At 38.3% G+C, this 27,693-nt stretch overlaps 1 protein-coding gene and 1 long non-coding RNA gene across 9 annotated transcripts in view; one reads left to right on the top strand and one right to left on the bottom strand.

Annotated features, from left to right (window-relative positions):
• The window catches only part of FRY (FRY microtubule binding protein), a 566,260-nt gene that overhangs the window by 303,463 nt on the left and 235,104 nt on the right, over nucleotides 1-27,693 (bottom strand). For 2 of the 8 annotated variants that reach the window (XM_072611865.1, XM_072611867.1), the window contains exon 1: nucleotides 24,245-24,587. The exons of 5 other annotated variants lie outside the window; for them this stretch is intronic. In XM_072611865.1, the coding sequence (XP_072467966.1) occupies nucleotides 24,245-24,314 (70 nt within the window). In that variant the 5' untranslated portion in view covers nucleotides 24,315-24,587. Of the gene's footprint in view, nucleotides 1-83; nucleotides 2,698-24,244; nucleotides 24,588-27,693 lie in introns of those variants that run through there. One more of the 8 variants, XM_072611869.1, reaches the window with a different exon arrangement.
• Nucleotides 20,618-27,437, top strand: LOC140505669 (uncharacterized). The gene is made up of 4 exons (XR_011967601.1): nucleotides 20,618-20,877; nucleotides 21,738-21,795; nucleotides 24,584-24,669; nucleotides 24,868-27,437. It is a non-coding gene; the product is annotated as an uncharacterized lncRNA (long non-coding RNA).

The raw sequence follows: 27,693 nt of genomic DNA, 5'->3' as shown, positions 1-27,693 counted from the left end.
GGCCCAAGAAGTGACAGTGTCTTAGTCACGCCCTAAAACAAGAGCCTTGTCTGGCAGAACAATGTGATATTTAATGAGCTTACTGGACCAGTTTGATGGCTGTTATTTTGTGTACAAGGGACACTTGAGAATTGTAGAGTGGGCTTCCATCCCTGAAGTGTGTACACTCCAACAAAAGTGATATCCTCTGCCTAGGAACAATCAAAATATTAACTCAATTATTATATTTTGCTTTTTTTGTCTATTATTTAACTTTAGGCAGTTACTTGCTTTTGGGAACTCTCTCCTACTGCTTTATTATGCCTTGCCAAAGCCCTCCTCCTTAAGCCTAGTCAGTATATAGATGTGTGCAAGAGAATGTGCTTTAAAGAGTATTTCTAACACTCTGATCATACTTTCAACACTTCCCTAGCCTGTGACATTGGCTAATACACTGCGAATCACTTTGACTTGTCATCCATGGGAAGGGACTAAGTTTATCACTCATAGTTCATGTACACTTAAGAAAAACCAGTGTTTTGAATACATATGGTCAATAAAATTGGTTTAGACACTAATCTCTGTTTTTAAGGATTTGTAAACAATACCCACAGATTTGTAATTATCTACATCAAAAACTAGTGCTCTGCAATTATGTACAAGTGAGAGCATAAATCTGTAGGGCTGAGGCAGACACCAAAGATTTTAAGGAAGCAACTGAAGTGGGTAAAGACATGGGAAATAAGACCTGCATTCAGGATTGATTATAAGGAAGCAGTGAAAGAGGCAGGAAGCCAAGGAAAGGATGGTGTGCAATAGTCCAGATGGAAGGTGATTAGAGCCTGGAACAAAGATTTGGCTGTTGAGATAGAGATGAAGGGCCAGATGTTGGGGATGTTTGGAAAAGGCAAACATGACAAGTTTTAGTAATAAAATATATATCTTGAATGCCAATAGCAAGGAGTCAAAAATGACTCACATCTCTTCCTTGGTGAGTGATGGAGAAACTGAGCATGAGGATGAGTTCCAGAATGCAGAAAACAAGTTTTATCTTCTTTACCCATGCTAGTGGGAAAAAAAAAAGCTGGGGATGCAGATCAGCAGGGAATTTTAGTGCTGGAGAGATGAGGAAATAAAGAATTGTTCACGGACAGATGGTAACTGAAGCTCCAAAATGAATGTACCAGCATGCTTTGAAGCTGGTTAGAAAAGGAGTACTTGGTCACAGGAAAGGGAGCAAAAGATTTCCTAGTGAGCAGAGATAGGACCTCTAAGGGGGTCCTGGAAGAGGGTTAAGAAAGCAGTCAGACCAGGAGAAGGGAGTAGTCTGGGAATCCCTCTGTAATAACTGGTTAGAGATTAGGGTGGATACAAATTTTGTGGCAATGTGTATTTTTAGATAAAAAATAGTGACAACATTGTGAAGACTGTATTAGCTAACCCTTTCTTCAGCAAGCTACTTACTTGATAAACTTATACAATCCTTTCCCCATACAAAAGTCCTATATTCTGATGATCCTGGGAATTGACTGGGTACTACTCTGTGACAGATGATGCCTGCTGCATTAGGGGAGAAATTCTTTGGCTTCAGCAACCCATGAAAGAGATAATCTGTCTACTCTACACCAAGCTGACTCTGATTCAGCTGATAGCATAAGCATAGTGTTTCCAGTCCAGTGGCGTGCAAATTACTTAGGACAAATGATAATGTTTATATGGTTTCAATTTGTGACAGCCATAGTCATGTGTGAACTTCTACGGAAGCTAGACTGACTTAGACATCTGACTTTGACTGGATAAAAACTGGAATGAGCTGATTTCACCCCAAGTTATTAATTTTTTTGTCAGCTGAGTACTAGATTTCATGCCCTACCCATGTATTGCTCTCTGTTGTGTTTTTAATTCTGTAGTTTTTAGGCATGGATATTACTCCAAGGTAAGGTATCACAGACCCTCTTGGCAGTGTGGTAAAGCCTGTGGACCCCTTTTCTCAAAATAATATTTTTTTAAATGCATAAAATAAAATGCATAAGAGTACAAAGGAAGCTAATCATATTGAAATGAAGGAATAAAACTGTCTGCATTTTTAAAAACTAAGTTTATAGACCCCAGGTTAAGAACTTCTGTTTTAAGACAATATGCAAAAATTGTGGCCCTCAAAGAGCAAGGCTGTTAAAGATATCATAACACTGGTTTGTGTGGGAAAGTCAAGCATTTCAAAGCTCGTTCCAGTTCACAATGAAATAGCATCCATTCTACAAAAGTGTAAAGGAAAGTACAGTAATTAGAAAACAACCCTAATAAATGACAAACCATGGCTGCCAAATCATCTGATTAGTTAATGAATTACTAAAACAGCCTAAGGCTAGACTTGGGAAAATATTCCATTCTTGAAAAATATATTTAATATTCTGGCCTTCTTTAAGTCCCACTGAAAATTCCATCTTTTACTGGAAGCTTACAATTCCTCTTAATTCTAGTGCCTTCCCTCTGTTAATTATTTTCTTTTTATTCTGCATATAGCTTGTATCTATTTGGATGTTGTATCTCCCATTAGGCTTGTATCTCCCATTTGCTTTCAGCAACCCATGAAAGTGATAATTGAAGGCAGAGACTGTTTTTTGCTACTTTTAGGATCTCCAGTGCTTAGCAGAGCACCTGGCACATAGTAGGCCCTCAATAAATGTTTATTGATCAATTCAATGCAATAAAAATGTGATTTCATGATGAAGAAATAAAGAATATGAGTCAAAATTTTTGGATCTCAATGACAAATTATATAAAATAATTTCAGCTAAAGAAGAAAATGGTACATAGAAGGTTTTTAAGGATATAAAAATTTGCAACGTTTATTTTATGTCAATCTAATTATTTTATTTTGTCTCAAGTAATTCACTCATTGGTAAGTGCTTGTAGCCCCTCTGCCAGAAATGAGTGCAATGTCTTACAACTCATTTAGTCATTCAGCAAGCATTTTATTAAAGAAGGTACTATGTGTTGGAAACAGGCTACGTAGGAAGAAACACAAAATAGAAAATCGTCCCTGCCTTCAGAAGCAATTGGGTTTTTGCTGGTGCTTCCAATATTCCTTCGGAAGGAAACAACATGTACGCAGATAAGTAAATTTAAAAATATACACAAAATCATATGGAATGGGGGAGGAGGGTTGGATTCACATTAACAAAAAACAACCCACTTCTCTCTTGCCCCAATCACTCACATTATCATTCCAGTTCACGCTACTTCAAACTCACTGGATTTGAAATCTTTTCTATAAGTCATTCTCATATGAATTAAACACTTTTACTTCAACTAGCCATTTACTTCAAAATATGAAATGATGCTTCCCAAAAGTACATTTAGAAACTGCATGAGAATTACAAGTTAATAAATTAATATGAATTTAAAATAAAAGGCTGAGAAGGAACAAAATACTCCTACTTCTTCAATTAACCCTGTAATCTTTTAATGTTCTTTTTTCATAATATCTTGTTTCTATGTTGAGTGAAAATTCTTTCTATTAATTTGGGGGATATTTTGCAACCAAGTGTCAAATGATACTTGAGACATAATTATTTGGGAACTAGTTGTTCTAAAACATGTCCTTTACCTTCAAAGATCATTTCTAAGAGAACACTGAAGAGCAGGATACATTTACTTACCATTACTTTTCAACAAGATTTGCTAAGTCTTAATCATTAACAAAAGACTGCTAATAAAAGCATCACAACTCAAAAAATTTGTGGAGAAGAGTAAGAAGAAACCACAGCAAAATTAACTTTTTTAATTTTAAAATGACCTTTTTTTTAAACTTTTGCCTATTTTATACTGAGGTGGTGCTCAGAAAAGGAGTGATCTTTAAATCAATTTTAAAATTCCAAGACAGTCATTGTATTTGCCAAGTCTGTTACAATACTCCTTACGCTGTTGATGAAATCAGACTATCTTTTCAGTGACAACCTTTTTAGCCAACAGAGGATAGGAAGTCTGCACTATATTTTTTACCCAGACTACCTATCTCATTAATTCACAAGTATGAGGTATGATACTGATTATGCAAGGCACACACCAGAATGAATTTTGTTACTTTCTAGCTGCTCTTTGCATCCTGCTGACCTTGAGGGAGCTCTAGGTCAGCCCACCTACACCATTCTGGACACAAAAGACCCTTGGGTGGTTAATCCTCTTCAGAAAAGAATAATTCTATAATCTCCTTGGGAGAGAATTTAGATGTTTTACAACCATTCAAATCAGGAAACATCTTTGCTCTAGACTAAATCCTTCTTTATTGGACATGGAACTATCCTCTATATAGCAACTTTTCAGATACCTAAAAGTCATATGAGTTAACTCCAGCTAGTTGCTTCTCTACCTTTGATATTCCCAGTTCTTACAGATTTCAAACACTGAAATTTTTCATTATTTAATAGATGAAATTCTTTCATCATTCAACTTGTCCTGGACAGCCAAGAACTGCTTCATTTTTGTCTATTTTCAATATCAAGCCCAATGCAAGGCACATAGTAGATGCTGAATGTTTATTAAATGAATGGATGAATGAATATCTATGTTATTCATGTCTTACTTCAACTACAAGTCTGCAAACTGAATAAAATACCATAATAAATAAGTCGGTGACTGCTGCTGATGTAAGACTGTGCCCCCTTTGGTTTTGTTGATTAAGCATATCTGACTCTTTGTGACCTCATGTGGGGTTCTCTTGACAAAGATACTGGAGTGGTTTGCCATTTCCTCCTCCAACTCATTTTACAGATGAGGAAACTGAGGCCAAAAAGGTTAAATGACTTGCTTATGGCCACACAGCTAGTATGTGTCTGAGGCCAGATTTCAACTCAGGAAAATGAGTCTTTCTGACTCTAGACCCGGCACTCTGTCCACTGCATTACCTGGCTACCCTGTGTCCCTTTTAGTCTTCTACAAAACTGGGGGTCTAACAGGCCAAAAAGAAAAAGACTGAAATGAAAGAAGTCTTTTGAGATATAAAGGAAGTGTTCTATATTTCAGAAAGGTTCTGAGGCTTGAATAGCTTAATTGCACTTCCTTATATAGACTTGCTCCAGGGTACATATTGTTTCAATAGCTTTGTTCCCAGCCACTCATTTGAATAAATTTCCAATGGAAATTTGGAAAAATACAACTGGCTGATCACCATAAATAAAAATGGAGTCTCTTATTGACAGAAGCCACTTCTGACATGAGAAGCATTATTGAATGGAAGACATTAGATCATTATCCTCTCTTATCAAAAGGTGATGAAACTCAAGAATCAAGATTTGGGGTCACTGCCCCTCCTAAAAGTGTCAAAGCACCCCAGCTGAAAAATGCCCTGCAACACCCAGCTGAAAAAAGCAACAATGTTCAGCAGCTAAAGGTGATGAAGAATATAATTGCTCATTGAAGAACACATCCAGAGAGTCCACTGGATGGACTTGTCCAACAGAGACACCAAACCTTGTAAAAAGCTCTGCAGCTGAGCCCGGGAAGCCAGCATTCAGTGGCTGATTGAGTTTCTTAGCCCAGTTTGATAGCATCCCAGCTGCCAAATGACTTGCACGTTTCAATCCAGCATTAACTGAATCTGGTGAGAAGAAGCTGCTCTACAGCTGAGCAACCTGTTTGACCCAGCCTAAGAGTGGCTTGACCCAGCTGAGGTGTCATAGGAGAACAACCTATGCCACTGATGCCATGGAGTGACTCCTCTGTCAGTGATGCCATACCCACAGTCAACTTCAAGAGGTTCTTCCACAGACACAAAGGAAGTTGGGGCCTCATAGTTGCAAGGTAATGAGTTATACTGGCCACAGGTGTTCCCTACAGCTGTGCCTCACTACCATTGTATTGTAGGTTTGTTCCCATTCTTTCCCCTACAGACTCTGTATATTTATGTTGTAGACCCCAAGTTTGGAAGGAAATGCTTTGTAACTACTGTTTTTTGCTATCCCATTTGAGTAAATGCCTTTTCTACAAAGCTATTTGAGTCTACTTGCTGGTTGTTAAGATCAAGCACACCAGTGGGTGCTTTCTGAGCTACAGCATCAGCAGGGTATCCACCCCAAGGGTTACTTCCAGGATTCCTGAGAGCAGCAATAGCTGTCCTTCTTGGGACACAATGTTACAGCACCAATGAGAGTTAAGGGAGTGATCCTAGAAAGAGTGTTTCCACAGAGAAAAATGGAAAGATGACCTCGTAGCATAAACTTTTTATCTTTTTCTACTTTCTTCATAAATTACTCATTATTCCTTATCATATTCTGTCTTTAAGAACTAACTCTAGTTGAAAAGACATTCTGATTATGTTTCATCAATAGAATGTTCAATAAATATCCACAGAAATTCCATGTATCTTTTTAAAGAAAGCTAGTGCCACACAATAATAAAGGTTTTACTTCTGGCTATAAAGAAAGATCTTCATATTTTGAAAATAAAACAACATTCTCTTCATTCAAACAAGTATTATTCCTAGCTGTTTTATTTACTAACTCCTGAATGAATTGTATTTACCGACTTAAGAGTTTCATACTTATCTTTTTTCCACCTATCACACTTTTAGGAAAATTTTGTGAATCTTTGGCAATATATTCAGGCAAAGGGACCATGCACAGGTTAAATTCCTAATTTTTAACATTAGATTTTTCACTTATCTTCTAGGTAAAATTTTCTTGAGGAAATGAATAGATTATTTAATTTTGTAATTTGGGGGAAAAAGCAATATGATAAAACTTCAATATTCAGTAATATACATGAAAATAATTTCTACTCCTTAGCTGACTATATACTTATTCTATGCCCTATGATTCCTTAACAGAAATTATGAATATTCCAAATCCTGTTACTTCAGAGTTTTGAGTTTGTTTTTTTCCTATTCTCTTATATTTCAAATGTATCCTATTTTGCTAGGCCACTGTAGATCTACTTACAGGAATGAAAGATGGATAAAATTAATTGACAGTGGGAAAACCTGGAAAGTAATTGCTAAATCTTATTACTAATATACATAAAATGGAAGTATAAACTTAATTGAAAGACTGTTGAATTACCCTTTTGTTGTACTTTGAGTACCTCTCAGATTTTCCTTCTAAAATACATAATATATGGGAATTAGAACCTCAGAGGTTCAAATTGGACTTGCTTATATCTGAAGCATTAATTTCCTTCCAGAACATTTCTACAAGCAGACCTCCAGTGAGGTTAACTCATTCTACTGAGGCACATAGTTTCATTTTTAGACAACGCTACTACTTTTTAGGAATTTCTTGATGCTGAGCTAAAATCTGCCTTGCTATAACTTCCATCAAGAGGCTCTAGTTCTACCATCTGGGGCTAAGCAGAAGAAAGTCTTCTTTCTCTCTTCCACATGACAACTTCTCAAATGTTTCAAAGGATCATGAATTCATTTATTTAGAACTGGAAGGAAGTTACCCTGTCACTTCACAGATAAGGATACTGGAGCCTAGAGAGATTAAATTATTTGCCTAAGATCACTTGAAGTAGTATGGCAGAAGTGGAATTGGAACCCAGCTCCTCTGTCTCTTAATTCTGAATTCTTTTCAGTACATCATGGCACTTTGTTGAAATAACCATGTCATCCCTAAATTCTCTCTCTTCTAAGACAAACAAGTATACCACAGATGACATGCTTTGAGTCAACTTACTAATATGGATATATTCCAACTTTTAAACATACCTCCTAAAATGTGGTGGTGGTTGTGGTTGTATTTGTCTTTCCTTCTCAAAGAGGACCACAGGACCTGACATCAAGATGATGACATGACTTGCAGTTGACTTTGATATGAGTGAGGGAGGGCTGTGCAAGGTCACCAACCTCATTCTCTTCTCCTGAGCCATCTGAGTTCAGTGGTCAGATTCATCAGGATGACTGGAGACTGCCCAGGATGCAATGGGAGACCCTGGACCTTTCAGGCTAAGGTCTGATCACATTCTTACTTTGAGTGAGATACACTCAATACAAATACAGTGAACAGGTCTCTTTAAGTAGTTACTCAAGGGATGGCCCCTTTAATAAAAAAAAAAAAAAAAAAAGCAAACCGGGAAGGGAAGACCCTCAGGGTTCCTGGGTAAAAGAGAAACAATTACTATTTAGTAATTTCCTAAAATATGGACTGCAGAACTGAAACCAATATTGCGGATGTAGCCTGACCAAGGTACAATTCAGTGGCACTGTCACCTAGTTACCTTGTATTATACTGTATGCATACATTTTCCCTTTGATTAGGAGGCAAGCTCTGTGAGGTTGTTGTCCCACAATGACTAATACAATGCCTTGTACATAGCAGGTGGTCAACAAATATCTGTTCAATAAACATGGGTCAACTATTGCTATTCAACATGAAATAAGAGCATCCCCTAGCACCTAGAAAAGTATCTGGTGCTTAAGAAAAGCTTTTTGATGGACCTAAAACAAAATATTTTTTATCTTTTGTATATTTTGCGGGTATCATAGTTTAAATGTGTTAGGAGAATTTCATCTATGGCACTTAGCTTTCAAGGAGAGTCATGCTGTATTCATTTATTTCAACTAAAAAAATACATTTCAGTAATATTCAAGTGAGCATTACTATGTAAAGAAAAGGTAGCACAAGAAGGGAAGGTCTTAGCCTAGAAACTGGAGACATTCAATATTCTTTTCACATTAACTTCTGCTCTCAGTTGGAAGAGAATGAAAAGAATGTGTTTGCTTTATTAAAATGCATTTTTTAGTTGAAATAAATTAATACAACATTGATTTCTTTTAAAGCTAAGCATAATGAATAAAATTCCCTTACCACATTGAAAAGATGATACATACAAGATATATAAGATTAAAATGATTTCTTTGTGAAAAAGAGGAGCTAATTGATGCAATACTCAAGTATTTGAATATTATTATATTTAAAGAAAAGGTAGCATGAGAAAGGAAGGTCTGGGACTAGTAACTGGAAACCCTTTCCATTTGGAAAAAAACAACAACAAAAGAGTGATCCAGATGTAGGTGACCAGCTAGGAGATTAGCATTGAGAAATGTTTGTTTGTTTGTTTGTTTGAAATGCCAGGATGAAAAGGTCCAGAAAACTTTCCTTCACCTACTACAGGGATTGCTTTTGACTTACTCTATTTCCATAACGTTGGCTTGTACATACATGCTGGTATCTGTTGTGCTATTGTTTTCAATAGCTCCAAAGCTACTATTTTTAAGATATTCATCTTAAAAATACACAATGCCCCCTATACTTCCTAATCTGTAACAATTTAGAAACAATTGGTCTTATGTAGAGACAGCTATAAAATATATAACCTAAATTCTGCCATCTAATCCACACATGACACCGTAGTAAGCTACCAGTGATGGAAAACTTCACACTCAGTAGTGGTTTCTACGTTTCAAGAACTAACATTTTAAAAATAAGTTTTATTAATGTCTTCTTTGATCATGTCACAAAACTAACATTGCAATGGCCATTTTAGGTGAAAAGGTGGTACAACTGGTTAGGGTGCTGGACCTGGAGTCAGAAAGACCTAGTTGAAATTCAGCCTCAGGCACTTACTGTGTAATGATGGGCAGTTCATTTAACTTCTGTCTACCTCAGTTTCTTTGTCTGTAAATTAGAGATAACAGAACCTACCTCTAAGAGTTATTGTGAGGATTAAATGAAATAAAATTTGTAAAATGCTTTGCAAAACTTAAAGCACTGTGTAAACTGTGTTGTTGAGTTATTTCAGTCATATCCAACTCTGTGGTCTCATCTTTTGGGTTTCCTTGGCAAAGATAATGGAGTGTTTTGCCATTTCCTCCTCCATCTCATTTTATAGATGAGGAACTGAGGCAACATGGTGAAGTGACTCGCCCTGGGTCACACAGCTAGGAAGTGTCTGAAGTAAAATTTGAACTCAGTTCTTTCTGACTCCAGGCCCAATAATGTGTCACCTAGCTGCCCAGATGCTCAATAATTATCATAATCGTAAGGAAAGGCATAACTAAATGTTTCAGGCAGATTTTTCTCAGACCTTTACATCTCTCTCTCTGACCTATTTCCTCAAGCTGTCCCTAGACAGGTTAACTCAGGCATGTTATATGCAAAAAAACAAGAAAATGGTCTTCCTGTTTCTATGCCAATGTGTTTTCAAATAAAATTGTGGCAGTAGAAGAAGCCTTGCTTTTCCTACAAAAACAAATTTTACTGTGACCATGCAGAGCTTACTAAGGAAGGCCCGGATCCAGAAGATTTAGGCTTTAGATAGGTGAACATTAGGCACCTTGTTCAGACTCCAGCTATTCTTTTCTAGTGAAGTTTCATGGAGTGAAACACCCCAATGACATACCGTACAATTAACAAGACAATCTGATAAAGTCTCTAATCATACAACTTTTCCTTCTTCAAAAAAAAAAATAAAACAAAAAACAATATGAACATTCTGAATTTAAAAAGTTACTATTGTATGTCCATGTCAGACAGGCTTTATTTATGTGATTCATATTAATTATGATTATGATGCTGCTGGAGAGGTATCATAAAAATACTAGAGCATGTTTCATCGAGGGTTTTAAAGCACTTTTCACATTAATAATAAGAAAGCAAATATGAAGTATGTCTATTTTATATAGTAAGGTAATAACCTAGTCTATGCATAGATCACAGAAAAAAAAATCCACCACCATCACCACCAACAATGAAAGCATAAGAAAGAAAATCTAAATCTGTTTTCTTCTCTATTATTGATTTGTCTCTTCTGAATAAACGCAAGAACTACAAATGGAATTTTACAAGAGCATTGTCCTAGTTAATCTAATGCCTTAACTTCATTTAAGCTGCCAAAGCACATATTTATCTACTAAGGGCTGTACTCAAACAAACCAGTCTAATGTTTCTTAAGCTTTCAGAGTTTTCTTAATGGAAACTTAATTGTAAATTTCCATAACATTACACTTGTGGCACTAACTTAGAAACTAGAAATTTCAAAGTTGATTTCCTGTCTTTAACTGCTTTGCTACTTTGTAGTCAGTTCAGAATAGCAAAAAGGACAAACAGGAAGGTGACCCAGTGGATACAGCATTGGGACCGGAGGCAGGAAGGCCTGAGTTCAAATGAGACCTTAGACACTTACTAGTTGTGTGACCTTGGGCAAGTCGCTTTACTCTGTTTGCTTTAGTTTTTGCATCTGTAAAATGAGCTGAGAAGGAAATGACAAAACCGTTCTTGTATCTTTGCCAAGAAAATCCTAAATGGGGTCATGAAACAACTGAACAACAACATACATAATATAACTCTGATATTAAATTTATGTAATAAAAACATTTAATTCAGATTTGAATGGCTTCTAGAAAAAAAGTTTAAAATCCCTTAAGCACCAACTTGAAATAATAATGACTTGCCTTAAGTTTTCCCTTCCTGCTCAACAAATGACTAAACCGAATCAGGCTCATCAGAGAGTCTGATACCTTGGCAGAGAATAAACTTTTATTGCTTAGCAACTGGACTTCTTGGTGACTAACAGTTATCTGCTTACATGCTTCTTGAAAATGAGAAAGGATGTGTATATATGCATACGAGAGATAGCATCACTAAACCTAACAGATGGAAATATAGAATTATATGATATTCATAATAAATGCATTTCCTCTCCAGAGTCACCAAGAGATTCAGTTTTTGGAGACAGTTTAGGTCTCTTTAAGTCACTGAAGACCTATAATGAAAAAGGATTAGAAATGTTCATCCTTCTTAAATCCCTGAAGGTAAAACAGAGAGCAAAGGGTCAAAATTGTTCCTAAAAATTAGAACTATCCAAAAGTGGAGTATGAAAGGAGGAAGGAAATAAGCATGTTATCTCACAATCACCCTGGGAAGGTAGGCACTATCATTATTCTCATTTTACAGTTAATGAAACTGAGGAGGCCAAGGTGAAGTGACTTGCCCAGGATCACACAGCTAGTATGTATCTGAAGCTGGATTTGAACTTGGGTCTTTCTGATTTCCAAGGCCAGGGCTTTATCCATGGCCCCATGTACTGACCTCAGTGGGGGTGCCTGAGAAAGCTCCCTCCTCACTAGAGGTCTTCCAGTAAGGCCGAGGTGGTCACTTGTCAGCTCCACTGGAGGAGACATTCTGATCCAGGACAGGTTGATCTAAATAACCTTTGAAGTCCCTTCCAATTCTGAGATTCTGAGATTTTGAGGGAAAGTGAAAAGTTCAAGCTAGATGATTTCTAGGAAAGCTTACTTAGGAAGGCAGTGTTGTAGACTTCTTGAGGAGAGAATAATGTTTTTTCTAATCTTTCATGAGCCTTCCTTCCTTTCTTCCTGTAGATAAGCCTTCTCTGATGTGGCAATTCTACTCAATAAACATGGTGTAGAGGACATAAGAGTAAAGTCAGTCTAAAACATGTAGTACTATTCCACAAATGCCATCCATGTATTCATGAACTAGCTGAGGTTAAGCGACTTGCTACACTTGCCTGGCATGCAAGTTGTGGTCTACGCCCAAAAGACATTATGGTAAGGGGGAGTTGTAGGGGAGGGATTTGGGGATGGGGTGGGATGGAAACAGGGAAAAGCATGGCCAAGATTTAGAAAGGTATAAAATAAACAGTAGTAAAAGAAATGAGGGTGCAAAAAAAGAATTCATGAGAAATTTTCTTAAATTGACACTAATCATATACTTTAGGTATTAAAGTTTTATGGGCTTTAATTTCACAAAAAGATAAAAACAATGAATGCAAAACATGATTGTATGTTGTTAATTAAAATTAGTTAATAATAATAATGATAGCTAACATTTATACTGTACCTACTATGTGCCAGGCACTATGCTAAGCACCTTACAATTATTATTTCACTTGATCCTCATATAAGCTGTAAAAGCACCCCAGCATACACGGGGGGGGGGGGCTAATATCACAGATTCTTAGATCTGCATTCATGAAAGCAAAGACAACTTTTGAAGGGTTAACAATCACAATCAAGCACATATATCATTCACCTAGTTCAGGGGAGTCAACACCCTTAACTTCAGAGAAAATACAAAGAAATCAAAGATCAACAGACATGGGCTTTCTCTGTCTGACCATAATCAACATACATATCACAAATCAACAGACAGGTCCAACTGTCTGACCATAGTTACCAATAAATACAGGAGAAAAGAGAGAGAGTAAGTGCTAGGAGGATTAGGCAAGGCATCCTCTAGGAGGCGGCATATGAGATGAGTATGGAAAGAAGACAGGAATTCTACTGTAAGAGAACAAGATGAGGAAGAAGGGCATTCCAGTAATGTGGGTCCATCTATGCAGAGGTACAGGGCAGGCCATCTAGATACCAAGTCTTGGCTACATACAGCTACATATTGGCTAAACAAGCCAGTTTGGTGCATGATGGAGAATGTGAACTAGGTCTGGAAAAGTTAAGTTGAAACTGAATTGTGAATGGCTATAAATGGGCAGCTAGGTGGTGCTATAGTATACAAGCACTATACCTAGAGTCAAGAAGACTCTTCAAATGTGGTCTCAGATACTTACTAGCTGTGTGACCCTGAGCAAGTCACTTCACCTGATTTGCCTCATCCATAAAATAAGCTGAAGAAGGAAATGGCCAACCTGTAGTGTATCTCTGCCAAGAATACCCCAAATGGGGTCAAGAAGAGTTGGACACAACTGAAATGACTGAACAACAACAGAAATGTCAGCTGGAGGATTTTATATTTTATCCTAGAGGCAATAGGGAGTCAACAAAGATTCTTAACACGGAGAATGATGTGGTCAGATGTGTTTTGGGAGGGTTACTCTGGCCACTTTGTGTTAAATGAAATGCAGAGAAGAGAGAACAGAAGTTGGGAATCCAAATAAAGTCATTGTAACAGTTCAGTTAAGAAATGATGAGGGTCTAACCTTAAATACAAGCTGTGTAAATAAATAAAGGGGATGGATACAAGATATATAGTAGAGGAGGAAACAAGGTTTGGTAACTGATAGGATATGGAGTAAAGGAGAAGGAAGACACAAGGATGACCTCAAGTTTATAAAACTGGGTGACTTTCCATTGATTCTTGCAATTGAAAGAATGCTGGATTTGTCATAAAAAGATATGAACTCAAATTGCAACTCTACTACACACTTAATTCCATGTATGACTGTGGCCAAGGCATCTGATTACTCATGATAACCATGGTTTGGGGTTGGGATATAGATGATTCATCAAAGGGTACCATGAAACAGATGTCAGAAAAGTAGGAGGAAATCAGCAAAGAACATTGTCATGAAAACCTGGGAAAAGATAATAGTTAGGAGGTTAACAAAATCAAATCCTGGAGAGATGTTAAGAAGCATGGGCACTGCAATGGGGCCATTGTTGCCAACAAAGAGATTATTAATTATTTAGAGAGAGCAATTTCAGTTGGGTGAGGAGTTCGAAAGCAACATTACACAAAGGGCTGAGGAGTCAATGGGAGAAGTGGGCATAAGTATAGATAGCTTCCTTCTTGGAGTCTGGTTGTTAAAGAAAGAAGGGATCTAGGACGGCAGCTTAGTGGATCAACTGAAGGTTGTTGTTTTTTTAAAGACAGAAGAGACCTTGGTATGTTTTTAGGTAGCCAGTAGATAGGGAAAGGGAAGGGAGGGATGGTGAAGAGAAGGAAAGGGAGATGATTAAAGGGGCAATATCCAGGACAAATTAGATAAAGAGCACAAGTAGAAGGGTTGGCCTTGGCCAGGAGAAAAGTCCCTTTATCAGAGGCTGAAGCAAAGGAGGAGAGAATGGGAGGGATGATGTTGAAGGTTTTTGAAAAATGAGAGGAGGAGAAGCGGAAGTTTAGAGTTTGTTTCTATTTTCTCTATAAAGTTGGATATGAGATCCTCTTCAGAGGGGGAAGGGATGCAGGAATCTTGAGGAGAAAAGAGGAAGTTTTGGATAAAGGAGAGAGAGAGAGAGAAAGGGAGAGAGAGATGGAGAGAAAGAGAGAGACAGAGAGAGAGACAGAGAGACAGAGAGAGAGACAGAGATAGAGAGAAAGAATATATGAATGAGGGAAAAATAGATTGTTGTATAGATTAAGAAATGGAAGGAAACTCAGAAATCATCTAATTCAGCCCCCACATTTTAGAAATGAGGAACAGAGGTCCAGAGACATGTTGGGCATTTTGGGTCAGTTGGTCAAGACTGCACCACTAGCAAGTGATGCGGCCAGTTTTGAATCCATGTCTCTTAACTCCTGGTCTGGTGCCCATTTCACTGTCCTGCGTTGCCTCTGTCTTGTACTGCTTCCCATCCACAATGTGTGGCACACAGTAAGCACTTTAAACATGCTGTTTGTCTATCTCTCCACCTATCCACCCAGATATACTAAGAAGGATGTCATTATTTGACTACAACATGAACCCAACAGATACATCCAATATTGAGGTACATTAATTTTTAGGAATACTCTAAGTTACATACAGAAATATGTCTTTCACCAAAAATATCCTTCTCTAACTTCTTAAAATATGTATCTTCAACTAGTATGTTTTAATTATCTAGGGGGATTAAACAGAGACAAATAACAAATAAAATCACTAGCACATATTCTTAACATTTCAGCAGTTAAGAGCACTGGTTATAAAGTCAAAAGACCTGGGTTCAAGTCCTGACTCTGCCAATGTGAACTAGGGCAAACAGTGTCTCTGAACCATAGCTTCCTCACCTGTAAAATGGGTATAACAATACTAGTTTCCATCAAGCCAAAGCTCAACAGCCACCTCCTATACGAGGGCTTTCTTGCCTCCCTGAGCTACTATTAGTTCCTTTCTCTTCAAAGTTATCTTTCTGTACGTGTTTTATATTTATCTATGTTAGTGTATCTGTCTCCCTGTTAGAACATAAGCCCCTTGAGGTTAGGGGCTGGTTCTGCTTTTGTCTTTATGCAACCCTCAGCCTGGTCCATAGTAAGCACTTAATAAAGGCTTGCTGGTTGAATGATACCACCTATGGCTGTGGTGAGGAGAGTACTTTATAAACTTTACAGTTTACAGAGGCTTTATAATAAAAACAAATATGGAGAATTTTATTTTTGTTGATTTTACTGTTGACATCTGCATTTTATACTTCCTGAAACATCCAGATACAGGAAACTCTCGCAATATCCTGGAGGTGATGAACTAGGATCTCCATTACCCAGGTCCCCTTTTCTCCTCTTTCCCCCTCCTCCCCATCTCAGAGTTTGATGATGACTGAATCAGGCAGCATCACGGTCAGACGGGGAAGGAGAAAAAGGGAAATTCAATCATTCCTCGGCCGCCAGCTCAGTAAACGATTTCATGAGGACAGAGACAAACTACCAGCTAAAGTCAGATTTCTGGATTATGGTCAGATTGTGATATTCCTGGCTTTCTCTTTAGCCTCTATTGCTATATGTCAATTTGAGTTAGTGGCAGTTTCTTCAACTGAAGGAGAACACATTTAAAGTAATTTTCTCTACTCAACAAGATAAGCATCACCCCCATTACAGAAGAGATGTAGATTTGAAAAGCTCTTGACGCATTTTTCTTTCCCAGATCGCTAAAATTATCTTTTAAAAAAATTATGGAAGAAAGAAATAAACATTAAGAATCTTAAAGAAACAAATAACAAGTAAGGATGGTTTCCTTGCAATATGTTTGTTTCGTCTTAGACAACTCCCCCCAGGAATTCCCCACAAAAAACAAAACCCAGCCAGTCAATAAATGTATTAGGCACCTACTATGTACCTTACTATGTATGGCACAGAACTAATCACTGGGAATACAAAGGAAATCAAGACAGTCTGTGCTCCTGGAGAGCTCATAGTCTGCTTGAGAAAAACAACACACAAACAACTTTGTTACAAAGAAGTTACATAGTGGGGAAGATCAATAGAGGAAAGGCACTTGAATTTAGAGGGATTGGGAAGGGTTTCCTGTAGAAGGTGGGATTTTAGCTGTGAGCAAATATCTACAACATTAATTTAGGAAAGTACAGGGTATATGTATCTTGAAAATATGAATTAATTTGTGAGCTATCAACCCTACCTATTACTCTACCCACCAAAAGTTGGCTTGACAATGACCACAAAGAATCAGCTTCTAAGTTTTAAAAAGAAAAGAGCCAGTAAGTAGAGCATAATGGAAATATATGGACTTAGAAGTCCTGGATCTGAATCCGAGCTCTGGGTTTTTCTTTTCAGTTACCTCTGTGACTTTGGGCAAGTCCCTTCCCTCTCCTCTCTGGGTCTCAGTTTCTGCATCTGTCAAATGGAAAAGCTGGGCTTCACTCAACGATCTTGCAAGCTGGCCCTGGCATCTCATGAACTGACAGTGATAATCACTTAAGGAGTATCTATCAAGTTTATATCATTTCTGTGACTTTGGGCTTTGGAGGGGAAATAAGGCAAGTACATTAAGCTAGGAGAGTAACTCATGGAGATCCTGGAGGGTCGTGAGAAGTCTATGGTTGTGTAACTAGTTCTAATTTGTGAATGTTAGCAGCAAACGATTCTTAAATGCCAAAATACCTATGATCTGCTTCATTCATAAACCCATCATATTTCAAAATACACATTTTCAATGACCTGCTGCTACATATTTCACCATGAACATCCTGATGGCACCTCATACCCAAGATATTCAAAACAAAACTGATCATTTGTCATTCAAAGCTATTCCTCCCCTAAGGACGGGAGACACCAACAGAAAAGTAAAGACTGTCCCTGTTCCCAGGCTCTCAAGAAGGTCACATTCTAATTGGGGAGACAATACATTTGGAAATCTATTTAAAACGAGGCCTCCTGACTCCAAGTCCAGAAGTCTAACTAATATGCTACCCTTCCTTTCAAGAAAAGGGCAGGGAGCACAGAGTTCACCTTGGATAAGAATAAAGGCTAAATTTAGAAAGGGAAGAGGGGTGCCGCTACCCTCACTTATAACACAGGTATACATATAACATGTATACAGCGTTGCAAATATTAGAATACTATATTAAGATCACTTATTTTTCCTCCTCCTCAAGCATCTTATTAGAGTTCTTTTCTATTTCCACATGTGAGGCAGCTAGGTAGCAAAGTAGATAAGAGTATTGGCTCTGGAGTCAGAAAAGCCTGAGTTCAAATCTGACCTTGGATACTTTCAAGCTCTGGGACCCTAGGAAAGTCACTTAACCTCTGTTTGACTCAGTTTCCTCAACAATAAATAAAATAATAGCACCTGTCTCCTAAGGTTGTTGGGAGGATTGAATAAGATATTGGGAAAAGTTTAGAACACAGCTGGTGCTTACTAAATGCTTGGTTACTTCCTTTCTTCCTTCTATGAAATCTTCCTTGACCCCCACAAGAGAAAAGTAATCTGTCTCTCTCTTTCCTCTGAGACTCCTTTGGGTCCCTGATTAGATTGTAAGCTTTCCATATCTCTCTCTCTTCCCCCCTCCACAGATATGTATATACACATATACATATACAAGTGTACGTATATATGCATGTATGAATATATGCATGTGAATATATGTATGTATATGTATATGTACACATACTTTTTTTTTGGCCAAGCCTGTGATTTTATTGTAAAGGTGAAAAAACTCCCTTTACCAATTCAGATCAGTAACTATTCTGCAATTTATAGTCCTGGAGCCTAAGCAGTCTGGAACACAAGACTTCCCCGCGGTTATGAAGTTAGTTTGTGTCAAAGGAAGTACTTAAACTCAGGTTTACAGGTATAAAGATTAAAAATCAGAAGGATCCTCAAAAGTCATCTGGTCCAGATCCATTTTAGAGATAAGGAAATTAGGGTCCAAGGACATAGAGTAATTTAACCAAGATCACAGATAGTCGAATAAACAGGATTTGAACGAATCCAATTTGTATTACACCATGCCATAAATCTTCCTGGCTCCAAGGTTGGTTCTCCATCCACCAGGCCAAGATGGTTTTATCATCATCTATCACTTAACATTCATTTACATTAGTATTAAAAAAATGCTTAACATCTGTTATTTCATTTGATCTTCACAACCACCTGATGAGGTAGGTAACACAAATGTTATTACTGCCCCCATTCTACAGAGCAGCAAAGTGAGGTTCAGAGGGGCGAAATGCCTGGAATCACAAACCCAAAACTCAAACTCAGGTCTTCTGAATTGATATCCAAGGTTTTTCCTCTATATCTGCTTTGTAGGGATTTTACCATCTCTCTGATCCTATGGCACCTTGCAACCAGTAGGCACTCATTAAATTACTGTCAAATTGAAATGGATTAATTATAGTCCTTACCACAGTGCCTTGGGCAGGATATGCATAGATACTTTACTGAAAGGGAGGGATGGACTATGATTGAACCTCTTTATTATCATCTATTTATGTTGACTATGGGTTTTTCTGTCTTCTTTCTCTATAGCATTTGAAAGTACTTGAGGGTAGACACATACCAAATCTTTATTATATACTCTTAAGTGCCAAGGACGGTTCCAGGCATCTGCTCATGAGTTCAGAGAACAGCAAGTGAAGGCTTCTTAGGAATGCAGCTATAATACTTGATCAAGTCTCAGCTTTAGGCCAATCATTCAGGATCACTGATTGATAGGTAATAAGGGACATGTTACAAATGAGAAAACTGAAGAGGGTTTAAGTGATTTGCCCAGGGTCACCTAAATGACCTCTTAAAAAAGCCACGATTAGAACCCACATCTTCCAGCTCCAAATCTAGTGCTCTTCCCACTGTACCATGCTCTCCTTGTACTTCCTTGTTCTTTGGATTCCTCCACTGTTCAGTCAGCCCTGGGTCTAAAACCACTTTCAGCATCCTATAGAATTTTCACAAATGCTTCTCCTCCTTACCAGTGTCCTTGAGATGATGCCTTAGGTTTCCATTAGCATCAATATTCTAAATAAATAAATGCACTGGGGACCATTGCTAAAGGATGGCATTTTTCAATTCCGACTTGCCTATAGCATGATTTCTTTTGGGCTCACACAATTTTCCATTTCTGGGTTAAACAGAGTTAGAGCTATTATCACCACAACTCATCTCAACAACACAACTCAGAAGTGCTGAGTCAGATTCTCCTGATTGGCAGAAGCCTCCCTGTGGCACAATGGACTTTGCAAAGCACATTAACTCTTTCGTGCCACAAAGCTGAAAAGGTAAGAAACAGAGAAAGAAAGAGACAGAGAGAAAGAAAGAAACAGAGAGAAGGAAAGAAAGAGAAAGGAAGGAAGGAAAAGAAATCAAGAAGGAAAGAAAAAAACAAGAAAGCAAGGAAGAGGCAGTTCACAAATAGGATTTAATTTACCAAATGGTACCCTCCATATCTGAAAGAGTTAATTAACATGTTTCTAAAACATTCCTGTAACCAGTTGGAAGACCTTGCCCATTGTGAGGAGACCAGACTAGCTGAAAAGTCTTTACAAGAACAATGAAGCTCTAGGAAGAATAAATAAGGTGGCATTGCTGGCGAGTTTTTGAAATATACCTTACATTCATTCATGGATGAGCATATATTCAAATGACTAACAGCTATGAGTGGACACAAAAGAAAAAGAAAAAAAAAAGACTGGCTCCTAATATGTTTCCAGTGTAGTTGGGAGAGGCAGCATACTCATAAACCAACATGAATGATAACACAAAGCAACGTTCTTAAACACAAACTGACATAAATACAACTCTCGGTTATATACTTGTAGATTTTCTACAGTACATTTTAAAGCCCATGCTGGTTTAAAACCGTTATCCAGATCACTCCCAAACCACTTCCTCTCCCATAACCCACCCTTCACTAGTTGGTATGTGTTGAAAGAAGGCAAACTCATTTTAATATTAGCCTAAGAAAATAATCAGAAAGGTAGACTTGAGGGGGAAAAATCAAACAAGAACAACTTTTATTATTATCTGCTGCTTCGAATCACAGATTTGGAGGTAAGAGTGACCTTGGAGATCATTTTGTTCAACCTTTCATTTTAAATAAGGAGAAACTGAAGTGACCTGCCCATGGTCACACAAATAAGTAGCATAGCTGGATTCTAACCTAGATGATCTGACTTCAAATCAGGCATTCTTTCTACTGTGCTATGTTAGTTGCCCATGGAGGCCTCCTGCTTTACTTAGTATTCACTGAGCATGCTGAAGAGATGTGAAATAGAGAAGGGAAAAGAAGGTATTGAACCCTGATGATGAGAAGGGGAGGAAAGAAGACATTGTAGGTAAAGGGACAAATTCATGTAGTTGTGGTATATATCTGTATAGAAGGGTGGGTGTGTGTGTGTGTGTGTGTGTGTGTGTGTGTGTGTGTGTGTGTGTGTGTGTGTGTAGTGTGTGTGTGTGTGTGTGTGTGTGTGTGTGTGTGTGTGTGTACATACACGGGGAGGAGGGGGAGGAGGAAAGAGGGGGGGAGAGGAGAGGGGAGGAGAGAGGGAGGGTCAACAATGTAATGTTAAACTAGTATTTTGTTTGTGAGTACTGAGAACATTTTATCCAGGTATCACACATCAATCAAAGGGACACAGTTCCAGCTCTTAGGAGGAAGAAAAGTCACATAGTGAATTCTTTGTGTAGAAAACTAATACATTGTGGCAGGCAATGCCTAATTCAATGAACTTGGTCTCAGGAAGAGGCAAGTGTAGATACATGGACACAAATGCTCTTTCCACTCTGTGCCAGTTTAATCAAAATCTCAAGCTGGAAACTTTTATGGAATCAACTTTCCTACCATCACCTTCCTGGCGTGCTATCAGTTATGAACATATAGTTTGTTTATTTTTTTAATTGCACTTTTGCAGGTATTACTACTGCTGGGCAGGAACCGTAACATAATTAGGGAGCTGATTCTTCTCTCAGGTATGTGGACAGGCCCCATATCTTCCCTAAAATATGATCTGAGGCATGCATGTGCAAGTGTGGCAGCCACATATGCTATGATGCTTCCCCCAAACCAGGTTTAACCCAGCAGTTTCAAGCCCTCGGGCTTCTGTGTTTTACCATGTCTTCTGAACAGACAAATTCCTTTATCTACCAGCCACTGAAAACTATGTAAAATTGGGTAAGCAGGCTCATCTTGGATTGTAAGCTGGTTAGTGTTGCAACAAGCTTGAGAAAGACTTGGTAAGGATTTTATTTCCTCTTTCTCTTTTAGGCAAGAGCTGAGAAATCTGTCTATAAAGAAAGATCAGAGAAATGTCCATTTTACTCTTGTGTAATAAAGGAGGGAGGCTGTTGCACAGTGTTTTGAGTAACACAGTATGACCCAGGCTTTTGATAGAGAAACACACAAATCATTTAAAACATTTCCTGGAGTGAAGAGAGACAAGAGTGAGGGACTGAATGAGGTGATGAGAGAGAAAGAGAGGGAGGGAGGGAGGGAGAGGAGAGAGAGACAGAGAGAGAGAGGGAGGGAGGGAGGGAGAGAGAGGGAGAGAAGGAGAGACAGAGACAGACAGAGAGATAGAGAGAGAATGAGAGGGAACGAGAGAGAGAGACAGAGAGACAGAGAGAGAGGGAGAGAGAGGGAGAGAGAAAGAGAGGGAGAGAGAAAGAGGAGAGAAAAAGAGAGGGAGAGAGGGAGAAAGACAGAAAGAGGGAGAGAGGGGAAGAGGGGGAGAGAGGGAGAGAGAGGGAGAGAGGGAGATTTTTCAACAAATACCATTGCTCTGAGTATTGTCACAACATCACTTATAATGATATGATGACAAAAATATGGGAGGAAAAGTAGAATTTGGCCTTTGTTTTGAGAATATTCAAATAAGGGCTAAAATAAACCATATTGAGAATAAAACCACAAGTAATTTCTTTCTTTTCATAGTATTACAATCAGTTTTGGGGTATTTACTGTCATGTCAGTGTCATAAAGCAGTCTACTATCCTATTTCTTTAAACTGATCAAAAAGTAGTCCAAGATTCATCTTTAGGAACAATGTATATAACATACATGATGAATCTGAATTAAATGGTTTATTATGAGAATAAGTAAAGCAATGATGTGTGGATAACAGTATTATTCCCAAATGGTTTTTGCCCTCATGGTAGAAAAACATCCACAGATGAGTCCTATAGTGAATTGGGTAGCGTAAAATGACCTGGAAAAAATGGTTTCTATGAATATCATTTAGACATGAGTATCCCAGCCTATCATCCAGGTAGAAATACTTTTGTTTTTTCATAGTGATTAAACCACAGGATTTTCTCCAAAGGTTTTGCTTGCATGGGGTTAATCATTGCCACAGGTTATTTTGTGCAGGGGATAATTAATTGTAGATCTGTGATCACTAGCATGTACGTAATCCAATATTAGAATTTTCCAGGAGACGTTGTTTTCACTCCAAACTGTGCCTAGTTATGAAGCATGGTTTTGTTAAGAAGTCTAAAATTTCTGCTGGTCTTCTAACCAAAACAAGCACAAAGCCTTCTGGTAAGAGACATGACACTATCTTTTTAAACTCCAGACAAAAATAGATGGTATCATGGATCACCTGAAGGCCTAATTTTGATTTAACTACATCTTCTGGCATCACAAAGGTTTGAAGATTTTCTTTTATGAAATAACACATTCCTGAAAATCTTTAGATAGGCTCAGAATATAACTCCCCAATCTACAGTATGCTAATATTGTAATAAATGGGGAAGCATTTGAATCTCACTTGTTTACATTTTACAAGGCTCCCTATCTAGACCATGAAAATACCTGGGGTATTATTGTTTTTTGTATGGAGATAGAATTTCTTCTCCCCATTCTTGGTACAACACAGGAATCTGAATATCAGCTAGAGTGGCAAGACAGAGAAAATGAATCTGCAAATAGCCTGCTATTCTCAAAATGATGAATCTCGGATTTGGGAATGTCAAGTACTTTTTCCTTAGACAATAATGCCATAATAAAATAATTACAAAGTACTGGCAGAGCCATGCCACACCCCTTTGATTAAACAGCACTTCACAAAATATTTAGATAAAGCCTGAACAAATCAAATAAACATCAAGGCAGGAAATGCTGCCTGGAATGCATGGTATTGGATGTACCAGGGAGTCTGAAAGCAAGTCTAACTTGAAAATTTAATCAAGCAAAATCTAGAGTAATCCCATTACAGCCTTTTCACTTAATGAAAGCTATTTAAATCTCTGACATCTTGATTTTTTTTTTTACAACAGATATACGCAAAATTAAAAAAAAAAAACTTCCTGGGTTCGCAATAACAGTATCCAAGCCTAATTTGGGATGTTATTATCTGAGTTACCCACATTACTGAGCAAACATTACACAGTATGAAAAAGAGATCAGTTTTCTACTACTCACTATTGCTCCAGGATTTCAGTAAATATTTGATACTGATTTCAAAGAAGCCTGAATCCTGCTGGCTAGCCATGTCTGCGGCATACAAAGGCGCTTCTATGATTCTGAGCAGCTGAAGTGGCAGGTACTGTGTATGGAGATGTGACTGTCACCAGTTAGTGATGTAAACTAGAGGTCAGGAGAGGAAACGAAGGCTCTGCAGATCTGCTTCTTCCCTCCTTGGCAGGTAGTCCTCATTAAAAAATAATGCTAAGAAAAGGCTAAAAAGAAGGCGATGGTTGGCCTCTGCTCCTCCTTCAGCTCCTGGACTTAGTTTTATTGGGTTTCTGTTTCCCCCTGCAGCCCCTCAGAAGCTGCTGCTGTTTGCATTGCTGGGCTGCCACGGCCCCAGATGCCTGCTGCCTGTCCACATGCTCCGTTTCAGACAGGTAGTTGCTATCTGCACAGTATGCAATGTTCTCAAAGAAGGGGGTGGGGGGTGGGGGTGGGGGGTTGGGAGAGGAGGGGAGGGCTCGAGCTAACTGGGCTTCTCCCAAGGTGCAGCCTCCCCCCTGTCCAAACTGCTTCCCTTTAAGAGGCCGGGAGGCTGAGTGACCCAGCTCCAAGCACCTCCTTCCTTCTCACAGTATCAACTTGAAGCCTCCCTGAGAAACGTCTCCTCCCTCTCCGCGGCTGGCGGAATTTCCCAGGTTCCGTGGGGCTCTCGCTCTCTGCCTCTCCGCTTCAGAGAAGCCTCCCCTGCACATCGCATGCATCCTCTGGTCAGCTACTTCCCCCTCAGCCTGTTTCCAGGCACCACATGCTGAATTATACACAACTGCATCACTCTGCGGTAAAGCAGAAGCTGCACCCGTGGATCTGGTTGCAATGACGTTTAAAAAGCCCCATCCATCCCTCAGCCTAGATGCGGGAGAGTAGGTCGCGAGCAATTGCAGATCCAGAACAACAAAACAATTTTTCCATGAGATTTTCTCCTTCAGTTTTTTTTAACCCCTCCTCAACCACAGTCAAATGTTCACTTTATGTCACTCTTCCGCACATTGAGAGGAGCAGCCACACTGGCACAACGGGTACTGGATGGAGAAGTACTCTCTCTCTGTCTCCTCTGTCTGTCTCTCTCCTCCTCCTCCTCCTCCTCATTTTGTGGGTTTATTCAATTTCACTGCATGCCACATCACAATGGACCTGTCTCGCAAACTGGCTTTGGGATGTTATTTATCTACGTATTTATTTATTCATTTTGCTGATATTTGAGGGCAAGAAACAAGAGCATCAGTTTTCTTTGCCCTACCATAGCTTTTTGACTCCATGAATTCTTGCTCTCAGGTTTCAGCTAGCTGTGGTTCATGTCACTTCACTTGCCTGAGTAGGATTAAAAAAAAAAAAAAAAGGGGGGCATTGTACTTTAGTAATGACATTTGTGTGGGCGGGATTTAGCCACTAACCCTAAAAAACCCATGATAAATAAAGAGTGGATTTTCTATTTTGTCTGCCTGCACACTATTTCAGGGCTATCATCATTAAAAGGCTTTCCAGCAAAAGAAATCAAAATTTTCTAAAACTGATGAGCATGACTTATTAACACAGCAAAAATTCAGCTGCTCCCACAAATAAATATAAACATATAGACACAGAGAATATGAATTCATACCAGAAAGCAAGGAAAGGGAAAATACAGAGTGTACTTTATAAAGCTATTATTATTAACTGAAAAGTAATGTGGATAGAACTCTGACTCTGACAGGTACTGGCTGTATGACCTCTGGGAAGCCAAGTAACTAAGATTGTAAATTGTAAATTGGTTGCTGGTCTACACTGATGAAGGAAGTTTCCATACTAGGTGTTCCAAGTAAAAGCACAAATCAAGATCACACGTATATGTGTTTAATTGTATCTGTTTTTGACTGAATTTGTGCCTTCATTGATGTAGAAGACTAAGTATGGAAACTGCCTTCACCAAGGCGGATTAGCAACTTTGTTATAATTTCAGATAGTGACTTGGGGCACTGGGAGATTAAATGACTTACTCAGGGTGACAGAGCCAGAACCTCAGACAAAACTTGAACCCAGGTCTCCCTGATTCTGTGGTAGACTCTCTTCTACTCACTACGCTAGGCTGCATTTCATACCTATATATCCTCACATACAACAACATACATATGAAATGGCCAGGTGTTGTGTTGCGGTTTTTTTGCGACAAGCAACCTGAGAAATGAACTACTGGGTCTGGAAAGAGTACCCACACCAATGTAACACAGGAAATATAATGCGGTATTGTTCAGTTGTTTTCCAGTCATATCCTACTCTTTGTGACCTTATTTGGGATTTTCTTGGCAGAGATACTGGAATGATTTTCAATTTCTTTCTCAAGTTCATCATACAGATGAGGAAACTGAGGCAAAAAAGGTTAAATGACTTTCCCAGGGTCACTCAGCTAGCATCTGTTGTCAAATCTGAACTCTGGAAGATGATTCTGCGACTCCAAGCTCCACCTAACTGCCCCCAACACAATGTAAACATCCATTAAGAAGGGTAATTTTAGGGCCATGTCCTGAAATACCCTTTATTGATGGGACAAATTTTATTAAATTCTCCACTTTTCACAAAGCAAAAGTCTTGAATAAACAAAACACAACTCAACTGATGCATGTGCATGTACGTATCTTTCATGAAACCTATAACCAGATTGATGTCTGTTTTACCCCAAACACTTCAGCCAAGTGCAGACTGATTTTCTCATCTGGGCTTTGAATATGAGAGTTGTTTAGATGAAATGAGGACCCTAAAGTTTTTGCACTGTAATACACCTCATCTAAGAAAGGGAAGGAAAAGTAGTCTGGGACATATGTTGAACTTGTTGTCTGACTGATGGCTCAATAAGGACTTTCTCTTTCTCCATTTTCCAGTGTGAAGGTTCATGGCATAGTATAAAACTATGAATATTTGGTGTTGTGCTGTGTGTTCAATAAATTGAATTCTTGAGATTCTATAAAGGATTTCTAAAAGTCTACATCTTTTGAATATTAATGGCATATACCCTTTTGGTAATGTATAGATAGGAACAGGGAATGGAATTTGAAGTTCTGTGGCATGGGAAACCCCTGGATAAGGAACCCCACCCCCAGTAATGCACATTGACACCTTCTTTGCAACTTATAGTCTTAAACAGTTACCTAGAGCATTGAGAGGATAAAGTGCCTTGACCAGGATCTCAAAGTCAGTATTCCTCAGCGATGGGAATACATATGTATGCATGTATATATGTATATGTACACACATATACATGTGTGTACATGTATAGTATGTAAAGAGTATAAATATATTATACATAACATATAAAATATTATGTATGTATATGTAAATAGTATATATATAATATGGGTGTGTACACATACATACATATAAACAAAATGGCTATTTTTTTTTATTCAGACTTAGAAAGGATCCTCCTA

This window comes from Notamacropus eugenii, chromosome 5 (assembly GCF_028372415.1).
Source record: "Notamacropus eugenii isolate mMacEug1 chromosome 5, mMacEug1.pri_v2, whole genome shotgun sequence".
NCBI lineage: Eukaryota > Metazoa > Chordata > Mammalia > Diprotodontia > Macropodidae > Notamacropus > Notamacropus eugenii.
The sequence above is the reverse complement of the archived record's forward strand: the minus strand, read 5'-3'. Positions and strand labels throughout refer to the sequence as shown.